Source organism: Lycorma delicatula, chromosome 7 (assembly GCF_047948215.1).
Source record: "Lycorma delicatula isolate Av1 chromosome 7, ASM4794821v1, whole genome shotgun sequence".
NCBI classification, from domain to species: domain Eukaryota; kingdom Metazoa; phylum Arthropoda; class Insecta; order Hemiptera; family Fulgoridae; genus Lycorma; species Lycorma delicatula.
In genome coordinates, this window is record NC_134461.1 from 36,480,523 (window position 1) to 36,492,846 (window position 12,324).

The 12,324-nt window shown below is 32.0% G+C and overlaps 1 protein-coding gene across 1 annotated transcript in view; it reads right to left on the reverse strand.

Moving 5' to 3' along the window:
* The window catches only part of LOC142328276 (exodeoxyribonuclease-like), a 37,742-nt gene extending 28,539 nt beyond the window's left edge, over nucleotides 1–9,203 (reverse strand). The window contains exons 1-2 of the mRNA XM_075371979.1: nucleotides 9,070–9,203; nucleotides 5,388–5,555 (exon numbers count right to left, since the gene is read on the reverse strand). Coding sequence (XP_075228094.1) covers nucleotides 5,388–5,555; nucleotides 9,070–9,162 — 261 coding nt within the window. The 5' untranslated portion in view covers nucleotides 9,163–9,203. The remainder of the gene's footprint in view (nucleotides 1–5,387; nucleotides 5,556–9,069) is intronic.
* Between the last annotated feature and the right edge of the window lie 3,121 nt (nucleotides 9,204–12,324).

Below are 12,324 nucleotides of genomic sequence, written 5' to 3' on the forward strand. Positions count from 1 at the left end.
GATTACAGAGAATTGTACAGACAAAAATATGTAAGGTCCTTCAACTTCTCAGAAAGAATTGACAGTTCTTTGAAAAGTTTAAAAGAAAACAATCAACAGGCACAAACAACATAGTAGGAGAAGGACAAGATTGCCTTCTATCATTTTTCTGATTTACTTAATCGTAGTAGAAGCAATCACAAGAATGAGAGAAAAGAACAGAGGCATTAACATATTCATACTATCCAATTTGCTTATGATATAGTAATAATTGTAGATTAAAAAAGAAATAAACAAAATCCTAGAAACACTGTCTAAAATGCTAGAAGAATTTAAATTGAATATTAACAAGAAGAAAACAAAGACAGGGTGATAGGGTGGTGACAGGAAAGAAGTAAGAGAATGTAAATACTAATCAGATTGAAAATTTTTGCTAATTAGGACTAATGAAAATTGTGATTACTAATGAAAATAAACATGGAAGAGAGAATTGAAGAATAGTACTAGATAAAAAATAATATCAAAACCAAAAGAATTTACTAATAAACAATCGTTTAAGCTTGGAGGTAAGATAAAAGTTTGATAAAACATTTATGTGATGTGTATTATTAATGCATGGATGTGATGTTGATTCCTGGGATAGAAAAAGAAGACTTGAGGCAATAGAAATGTTAATCTGAAGGAAACTAATGAGGGCAAGATGGATGGAGAGAATAAGTTCTATTCTAACCGGTTTTATTTTATTTAAAATAAGACTGCAAAAAAAGTTTGCTCATTTAAAAAATACAAAAGACAAGCAATTTGAATCTTGATAAAACTAAAAAAAAATCTGATGTGGACACCACATGACTTCCTTGTACGCCTACTAAATAATATATACACATTTTTTTAAAATGAAAAGTATGTAAAATTTTATTTCATTAATAACTTCTGATATTTTTTTTATTTTTTAATTGTTATTACTGAATTATTATTTATTGTAAAGTTTTTTTTTTTTTATAATCAGAGGTTAATAATTATTAATAAATCAATATATTTAAATTAAAAAAAAACAAATTAAAAACAAAGAAGTTGGATTAGAACCGATGTGCCTTCCCCTTGTAAGATGCAAATATTTCATTAATTAAAATTTTATTTGGCTACAACTCTGGAACCAATGAAAATAAGTACCATTTATGAAATATCATTGAAAAACGTTCAATTAGGACTTTATTACTGCAGTTAAGAAAAAGTCCAAAATCCAAATATTTTGGATTTTGGGCTTATTTGGACACTTTTTTTCCAGTCGATTGCTATCAACAGGAGAGGTGCACAACTAGATGTTACAACAGTCCTAAATCCTTAATTGCAACATCCTATGGCTAATCATTTTTGTGTTATGAGAGACACATATGTACATATATACATACAGACATCATGCCAAAACTAGTCAAAATGGATATTTCTGTTGAAATCTGAAAACCGAAATTTTTTGCGATCACAATTCTTCCTTTACTTTGTACAAGGAAGTAAAAACAAATTTAGAGAAATGCTGTAAAGAGATTATTACCAAACATGGGTTGTGGCTCTCTTTGATGTATGAATAAGTATTTAATTTTTTTTTTGTGTGGTCTTTACACAAAAGAAACTATTCTGTATTGTGGTAAATATCTGTACCATAAGGTAGAGATCCTGTTTTTAGTACAAAGCTAATATGCTATCTGTACAAACATGGTTCAGTATGATAAACAAAAAATACCTTTAGAGTAAATAGAGACCATATAATTTTTCTTTTAAAAGATTTCCCTTTAAATTATCAGAGAAATGCCTATTGTAGAATCACCACTTAAACTTCCTTTAAAAGTTTTATTAATGATGTATTGAACCACATTATATAATAAAAAAGTTTTTAAAAAACTTACTTTATAATATTTTCATTCATCTTTGTGACCATCCCCAAAGACTGTGTTTAGTGTTTTCCAGTAGATGCCATCTGATATTACTGGAGGATTTTTTTAATAAAACACACACATGTTAAGAATACTGTTAAAAAGACAACTGAAAACGTTTTGAAGTTAGTTATTTAAAAACATTTTATTACATAATTTGGTACACGGTGTCATTGTATAAGTTTAAATTATAAATTAATATTATATTAAAAATGTGAATTGGGTTTTTGGTTAAACAAGATTCCAGTTAAACTGAATTTGGAAAAGAAGGGTTTTGTAGTAACAGTTATAAAGGTTGTTATCCTGCGAGTTGTGATTGAGTATGGCATGCATTTCCTCGCTGTTGCTGAGCCCAATAAGAGAAAGATGGATTGTTGACCAATCTGGGACTGCTGCCATTCTGAATGTTTTGGGCAGGTATGCCATACCACTTCCTGAGTCTCTAGAGGTGATGACTATGTATCAGTAGACCTAACTGATTGTATGCTCATTTCAGGCTATATTTCTCCTAACTCGAGTGTTGACAGGTATCAGGTGTTGAAAGGTATTAGTATATAGACTTTGTTAGTGATTAAAAAGATTGTATTTGAAGAGGTAGGAACTCGGTTATCTTAACCGGAGATTTTAATTCACAGTCCCTCATGCTTGGTGGAATTATCTTTACTCCTACAAGATATACTTTGGTGGCTATGTTCTCGGCAGTTGGTCTTGTTGTTCACGAGTGGCTCTCACCTACCTCCATTGGAAGGGGGCATGGGATGGTGGTTGTTGATCTTACAGCAACATCTGAACAGATTGCTTCTAGGATACAAGACTGGAAGCTTCTCTGTGAGGAAATCGCAAATGAACATAGAGCAATCATTTTTGAGTTCCAGACTGAACGGAGTGGATGTATTGTACGACCCCAATGATGAAAACTGTCTGCTGTACAGACTGTTGTTGTTGACAGGGTTGTTGCAAGGTCTGGAATAAACAATCCCATCTGAGAGCTTATCAGACGCCATAAGTGAAGAGTGCTTGCGTGGTGGAATGCCAGACGGTCCTGGTAAGCGGCGTTTATATTGGTGGTCCCATGACATTGCAAACAAATGTCAACTTGGAATTCACTGTTGAGAGTTACGCAGAGCAGCCTTACAGCTTCATCCTGATAAAATCCGGATTTGGTTCCAGGGTCTATCATTAAGATGCTCGTGTCAAGGCACCCTTGAGTTGTACTTGATGCGTTTAACAATTGTTGATGCACCAGCACCAACAAAATTGTTGGTGCTGGTGCCGAAGAAAGCCGTAACAGAAGATGGTTGGACTGCCTATCGTCCTACATCATTATTAAATACTGTTAGTAACCTCTTAGAGTGGCTAATTGTAGATAGACTCTGGAAGAAGGTTGTAGATTCAGGTGGCCTATCCCCTAATCCCCTAATCAGTATGACTTTGTGATAGGGAGGTCGACCGTGAATGCTATCTGGTGTGTCTTTGAATGGGCGGAAGATCGGTCTGGGGGCACTCGGCATCGATGGAGAATGCCGTTATTGGTCCTCCTAACATCAGGAATGCCTTTGGTAGTGTTCCATAGCTGGTAATTATCGACTCACTACATACTCATGGTATAAGTGGATATTTGCTGAGCCTCATTAATTCCTACTTACATGAGAGGAAGGTGTCAACGCAGACTGAAGATGGAGAATTCTCCTTTGACATGTTTGATGAGGTTCCGCAGGGGTCGGTCTTGGGCTCATTTTTGTGGATCCTTGCCTTTGACGGGTTGTTATGCCTCAATTTTGATGGGGATGTTGAGCTAGTTGCTTATGCCGACGAACTGGCTCTCCTGGTCGCCGGCTATACTGAGGCTAAAGTCAAGGACCTGGCAAATTCTGCGGTCTGTCAGGTGAGTGAATGGCTATATTTAAGGGGCTTGAGGTTGGCTCCTCACAAGACCACGGTGATTCCCCTTGTGAGATGGAGGAGGATCCGTGAAATACGAGTTACAATTGGAGGGATCACCATTTGCACGTCGTGATGAGCTAAATACCTCAGCGTGTGGTTTATAAGAACCGACGCTTCAGTATTCATGTGGCAAAGATTACTGAACGTGCTGAGACTTCTGTGGTTAAGTTGGGTCAGCTTATGGGAAATCACTGCGGACCGAGGGCGTCTTATTTTGCAAGTGGTTTGTTCATTATTTTTTATGCTGTACTTGCCTGGATTACAAAAAGAATATTAGTAGGCTGTCGTCGATCCATTAGTATTGTTAGTAGGCGAGCAGCCATTAGTATTGTTGCGGCTTATCGTACGGTCTCTCGGAGTGCGGTTCAAGTCATTGCAGATGTTCCTCAAATTTTGTAGAGAGCCGAAATGATATTTCGGGTATACAATGGAATGTCTAAAGATGAAGCCAGGCATATACTGTTGAGAGACTGACAAGATACCTGAAATGACTTGCCTACTGGGGAATGGACTCGACATATTATATATAATATTGATTCATGGGTGAAACGTAGCTTCGGGGAGGTGGGGGTCTACCTCTCCCAGCTACTAACAGGTCATGGGGAGTTCGAAGGATACCTGTGTTGATTTGGAAAGCGTGCTACCTCTGCCTGCAGGTATTGCAAGTTACCAGTCACCCGATCATACCATCTATAAATGTTTAGATGGGATGGTGTGAGACAGGAGCTTGGATTAGTTTGGCTTACTCCGGAGAGGACCATGGACTGACTACACGTTGTCCAGTAGGTGGGCCTGGGATGATGTTGAGAAGCTTGCTTCAAGAATACTGATGACAAAAACCCATGATGCTTCGGAGTTCGACTGTGAGTACCTGTAACTGCATGATGTGAGTGGATGTGGGGGGTGAAGATTAGCCTCTCATGGAGTTGTCATCTGTCCGGGCTTGCTTGGGTAGGTGGCGGCAAAGAAGAGTGGGGAAATTGAATCCCTTGCGTCTTCCTGAGTAGTATTTTTTGACGGTTACAGTTAGATCTATACTGGTGGGACAGTCTGTAATGGCTGTTCTTACTGGAGTAGGTAAATCAAATAACAGAATATCCAACCGGTGGTCCGACATGCCATGCCGGACATTATGCTGGTAGGTGGGGAGGACCATTTGAGTTAAAGGACATGCCCCTGCATAGTGTAATATTTTTCTGTTGGTCCCACCAACGGATACCAACGTTGGGTATAGGAAAGGGAAAAAGTTATAAAAGTTGTTAAAATGAATGAAATGAACTTATAAGAAATAATTTCTAACATAAAAGTGTATCAGTTTACTTAAAACTTATAATTTACTTTGTTAAATTTAGTTTACTGTATTTTAAGCAATCATGCTATAACACAAATAAAAATGGAAAAGATCCTCCAACAAAAGAATTGACTGGTATCAATTTAATTATGTTTACAAAGTAATTGATAAGTGTAGCTATAGAAAAAAATGATTAATAAAATATTAGAAATAATATTGACAAATATTAGCACATAATTACTTACCTGCAACGCACACGCAATTCCATTAATGCACCATGAAGAAATTTTTAAGTTGTATCTTTTACCATCTTTTGTTGTTCGGTCACATTTATTAAAATTTATAGTAGAAAAATTTGTCAAAGAATTTACTGTTATTATTGGAACCTCGTGTTTGTCAACTTCAGAGCTTTGCTGGGAAATAGTTTTACTAAATTAAAAGACATTTGTGGTATGTAAAATAAATGAAAAAGGTTATTATTATAAAACAAAAATTAATTTCATTAATTTAATTTTTAGTATTGAATTCTAAATGAATTTTAAAATTTTGACATTAAATTAAACATTCCAAATAAAGTAAATTTTAAAACCCATTTAAAAATTCTTAAAACAGATAACCACTAGAACCATAACAATAGTGGATAAGCTATTAACCAAAACTTTTTTCCATTGATAGCTGACCAGTGAAGATATATGTATTTTTTTCTGTTTTATAATTATTTAATAATGGATAATTTGCATAAACTGCATTTAAAAAATGCAGTTTTTATCAAATAATTTATACTTTTCTTGGAGAAGATTTTTTGAAATACTGAATTTTTCAAATCTAATTCTAATTAAATTATAGCAGTCATTTTTTACTGATATTGATAATTCTTTGATATTCAAACCAAACTAAACTGATAATCATTTAACTACACAACACATGCATGCACGCTCACACATATCGTTAAAAGTATATATAATTATTCAGATGTACAATGAAACAATAACGTTTTATTAAACTTAAATTTTACTTAATATTCATATAATACACTTATATCATGCAAGAAGTAAACAAATATTTCATTCATATATATTATAAATTATACAGATCACATCAGTAATTGGACATAGGTGTGCTATTTCACTCATGAATATTTTATTTTCATCGGTACACAATAATATATTACACAGATGAAATCAAGAATGAGAGGTATGCTACTTTGCAAACAAAAAAGGGATCTGTCATAGATTGCTTGGATAGATCAAGGAAAACTATAACAAAACCTTGATCAGTACAAAGTCACAAAATACACAATTAATTATAAAATTAAAAAAAAATTATTCAACTCAATGTTAATAATTAAAAATATAAATACATAAACTGTGAAGATAAATAAAATAACTATAAAATAAAATGGTATAAATTAAAATTATTTGAGCATATGTTTACATACATGTTATTGGGGGTCGCAAAAAACTCATTTATTATATTTTTTTATTTTTTATTTATATTTAACAACAGTGTAATATAGTTACTGTAAAAAAATGTTGCATTTTATTTTAAATACATTTTTGGAAAGAAGTTATAGATTGGTTGGTAATTTATTAAAATTTGCCACAAAAGCATAACACCTTGTAAACTGAAGTATTATGTTGAATTGCTTAACAACAGTTTTGTTGTCTGGTTAAAAAGGGCAGTTGTGACCGGAAAGGGTATAAAAAATATCATTTTTTGGAATTTCTTCTCAGTTTATTTTTCAATATTTTCTGAGTTATTTGATATAAGATTCTTAACTGTATGTTAACAAATAAATTTTTTTATGATTTTTTTTTTTTAAATTTGCAAAATATTATGCTCAAATTAGTAAAACCAGTAAAAACTGTTCTTACTCACACTAAACTTTTCTCCCTGTGTTTGTTCTTCTAGCTACAAAGCCAGTATTTAAAAGTTTATCTTATGAAGATTTGATGAAAAAATGTTTCCATGGACAGATGCAGAACTTGAGAGACAGACAGTCTCTCAACCACATAATTTTGCCAAAAAATATTTTTGTGGGAAAGAAAACACTTAGTTTGGAGTACATGATGCAGAGTGAACATATAATAATGAAAACATTAGCAACTGCGAAGTTCTGCAGCATCTTGGAATCAATCCAGTTCGTAATATTGCAAAGGTTTTTTAAAATATTGACACGGAATGGATAATTGAGGAAGAAAAAACAGTTCAAGAAATGCAGAAAACAAGCAAGACACAAGCAGAAATATAAAGCTAAAGCTAGAAAATCAGGAAGGTAACACTGATGACTCAAATTATGAAGCTGGGCAATTTTAAATCAGGTAACTTAAAAAAACCTTGTTTAAGTAATTTTTAAATCCTGTTTTCCAAAAATCATATTTTTCTATATTTATGACCCATTATCTTAGGAACCACTGAAGATAACAACTTGAATTTTTTTGTCATTATTCTATATATATATATATACATCACGTTCAATACATCTAGAATTATGAAAATGTAAACAAATATCCATTAAAAAAAATAATAATTCCCAAAAAACTGAAAAAAAACGACTGATTAATTTATATTTCATTAGGGAAGTAGTTCATAGTTATAATTCTACATGTATCTAATCTTTAGAATACCAAGTATCTAGGAAAAATTTGAGGCCTTAGCATTAATAATTCCTGAGATAATGGATCTTCAGTATAGCTGAAATTAACACAGCAAAGGATAAGCAGTTACGACTGCCCTTAATGAGAATATTGTAAATTTTTTAAGAATAAATGTCTATTGTTTTTATCAATGGTTATATATTAATAAATAAAAATACATGTAGACTGGTTAAAGGTTTTATTTCATGAATATCAGTCAACATGGATCATATTTACAGGTGATTAAAAAAAAGAAACTGTTCCTATTGTCTAGTCAGATGAAGGGAAATCAATACAAAACCTTGATCAGTGGGATGATAGAGGTTTGAAGAATTCAAGAATGTAGGAGTGCTACTTCACAATTAAATAATATTTTATTCTGACTGGTATAATTGTACATTATACAGCTCACATAAAAAATGAGGAAGTATGCTACTTCACAGATAAAAAGGGATCTGCCCCATTATTTTTCTGGATAGATCAAGGAAAACCATGATAAAATTTCAGTCAGAACAGCTCAGAAAATTAAAAAAAATAATTGCATCTCTTTTTTACAAACTTGTTTATAATGTAATGCAATGGGATATTATTTACTCACATCTGCTTAAATTTATATTGTGATGATAAAATATTACTGATTTTTTTTGATAATATATTACATTATATTCCACCACATTCATGTCTCTTGAATGAATACATGAATAACAGAATACATAGATAGTTATACAGAGTAGTAAATGCAATCTCTTTGCCCGAAAGTAAAGTATACATATAAATGATAAAATATTAATATAAAAAATGAGAAATAGTTAAAATTAATCTAAAAAGTTAAAAATAGTAATATTGAATTTACCAATTGGTTACTTTGAAATGATCTCTATTATTCGATATAAGATCATCACACTCCAAATTCCCAGAAAGCCCTCATGAGGAGACAAGTCAAAAGGTTTTACTGGAAAGGGTATGGTTATGACACATCATTTTAAAGGGCATTGAAAACAAAAATTTTGATAAAAAACTTCATGTTACAACAACCCTAACCAAAATGCTAAATGGCAGCATTTAATAATTTCACAGCTGGCTACAGTACATCTTAAATATTGGTCTTATGGTAGAAAATAGGTTGCTACACTCATATAAATTGTTACATACATAGATTTTTATATACCATAGATTGTTACTCATATTGCACTTAAACAAATGTGTATAAGCACATAAGCTATGGATGTATACATTTTTTCTATATCTACATAATTATATACTAAGAAAATTAACTTATTTTCAGACTTACTTCACTTGTCTCTGCCCTTGTGTAAAAATTAGTAATATTTTGTAGCACACAAATTACAAAACCTAAGTAAAAACATAGAAAAAGAACATTCATGTTGAAAATAATAACACTAGATTTTTCCACCAAATGCAAAATAAAAGTAATGAAACTTTTATTTGAAGATAGATAGCATATTTAAAATAATTTGTAAAAATTCATAGGAAGATGAAAATATAATTTAAGTATGTTAATTAATTTAAATAAATAAATTATTTCCTTCTATCAATTAAAATTTATAAGCTCAATTTATAAATAAATTGAATATATAATATACATAAAAATAAGGTCATAAAATAATTCATTCATAACATTATTTTATCTTTGTTTAACATTATTAGATTATTATCTGATACAGATATTAAAAAATAAACTAAATAAAGACAACATTCATTTTTTATCTTAATTCTCAATAAATACTAGTATACAGGCACATTATAATTAAAAGTATACTTAGATGAAACTTTATTTCTATGATTTAAAGTTTATATTCATCTACGAAAATTAACTCATTTAAAGAAAAAAAACAAGTTGGTCAACAAGTTAAAACAAGTTAAATTGAGATCTCGCAGCTAAAGCTGCGAGATCTCAATTTAATCAATAGAGTTCATCCATTAAGTGTGAATTATTTAAAAACTGTTCTTAATATAGAATGTAAATCAAACAATACTGAACAATTTAAATTCTCTAACATCAGTAGTGCAAGAAGGCTAGTGATGGGAAATTTAATGGATTTTTCGGTTATGCACATAGATTTTTCTGTGAGGTCCCTTTTTAAAGCATTAGAGATTTGTAGATCAATCAGGAATTTGTAACTTTAACTTAGTTTTAACTAAAAGTTCAAATCCTTTATTAGGATTTTAACCTTAGAACTCTTGACTTCGATATCAGCTGATTTGCGATGACAAGTTCACCATTATACCAACCCAGTGGGTTAAAGGAATTTAGTTACTTTTTCAAGTAGTGACCATATTAAATTTTTTATCGTTCAACATGAGAAGTTGACAACATTTACAAATGTGATTATCTTATATTTAGATGTCTAATAGCTTTTTAAATTATACATTTTTAGAGAATAGTGATCTAAATTTTTTTTAATTTGTATATCCATCAACTAATTTGGTTTTTATGTATATCCCTTGGAGAGGAGAGTCCTTGGACAGTTTCAGAGGCTACCCTTCTGAACTCAATAGAAAAGCAACTCCCTCCTGGTTCAAGGTGTTACAGACACTGGAATGTTACCTTCATTCTGTGATAAAAAAAAGAAGATATTTGTTTATAAATAATAAAAATATAAAACATTAATTTAAAAAAAAGGAAAATTTAATTCTGAAGGTCATGGGATTCATCCACATCTACTGGGACCTCTGGCAAAATCCAATTATAAAAGAATTTTTTTTTATTTAATAGTTTTTATGACACTTAGAATGTTTAAAAAATTAATAAATTTTGTTAATTTTATAATTAAAAAAAAAATTTAACTTACTTAATATATATTTAAAAAAATATATTTTAAATAGTTTTGATTTGAAATAAAATAAGCTGAGTAAATCAACTTATCAAGTTTTACCGTGGTCTGATCCTTTTAACACTGCAAATAAAAAAAATTGCACAAGATAAAAAAATAGGGATTTGAATTCTAGACAGTGAATTCCTATTCAATTAACCACACATTTGAGGAATAGTCTGCCTGAATCTGTACAAAACTACCTACTTATATACATATAATCCTCATCTCATTGGACCAAGGGGTTGCCTATTGTTCACAAGTTGAACAGACTGCAGTGTACATATTAGGAATAGAAACTAAGTAAGTAAAAAATACTTTGGTTTAAAAGTTTATTTATAAAAAAAAAAAATAATAACTTTTCCTTCATTTAAATTTAATTAAATCGGATCGAAGCCTCCTCTATGAATCATGAGACCTTGCCGTTGGTGAGGGGGCTTGAGTACTCAGTGATACAGAGTAGCTGGACCGAAGGTGCAACCATATCGGAGAGGTATCTGTTGAGAGCCAGACTAAGGAATGATTCCTGAAAGAGGGCAGCAGCTCTTTCAGTAGTTGTTAGGGGCGTGAGTCAGAACGACTTAAAAGGCCATATCAACATCACTCAGTCCTCTCAGTACTGCGCAGCTGAAAGCAATGGAAAACTACAGCTGCTTTTTTTTCCAAGAAAATGTGGCTCTGCATTTTCACATAACAATAATGGAGGCGCCTTCCTTGGTAAAATATTCCGGAGGTAAAATAGTCCCCTGTTCGGATCTCCGGGTGGGGACTACTAAGGAAGGGGTCACCAGAAAATTAAAAAATAACATTCTACGAGTCGGAGCATGGAATGTTAGAAGCTTAAAAAAGGTTGGTAGGCTAGAAAATTTAAAAAGGGAAATGGATAGGGTGAATGTGGATATAGTAGGAATTAGTGAGGTTCGGTGGGAAGAGGAAGCCGACTTTTGGTCAGGTGATTTTAGAGTAATTAACTCAGCGTCAAATAATGGGCAGGCAGGAGTAGGTTTCGTGATGAACAAGAAGATAGGGAGGAGAGTGGAGTATTTCAAAACGCATAGCGATAGAATCATTGTAATAAGGATAAAATCAAAACCTAAACCGACAACGATGGTTAACATCTATATGCCTACAAGCGCCCATGATGATGATGAGGTAGAGTGTGTATACAAAGAGATTGATGAAGCAATTAAACATGTAAAAGGAGATGAAAATTTAATAATAGTTGCAGATTGGAATGCAAGCATTGGAAAAGGCAAGGAAGGAAATATAGTAGGTGAATACGGGCTGGGCAAAAGGAATGAAAGAGGGGACAGACTTATAGAGTTTTGCACAAAGTATAATTTAGTAATTGCCAACATCCAATTTAAAAATCATAATAGAAGAATATACACTTGGAAAAAGCCAGGCGATACTGCAAGGTATCAGATAGATTATATCATGGTTAAGCAAAGATTTAGGAATCAACTCGTTGACTGCAAAACTTACCCTGGAGCAGACATTGATAGCGACCATAATTTGGTGATAATAAAATGTAGATTGGGATTTAAAAACCTGAAGAAAAGGTGTCAGATGAATTGGTGGAATTTAGAGAAGCTTGAGGAAGAGGAGGTAAAGAAGATTTTTGAGGAGGACATCGCAAGAGGTCTGAGTAAAAAAGATAAGGTAGAAAATGTAGAAGAAGAATGGGAGAATGTTAAAAAGGAAATTATTAA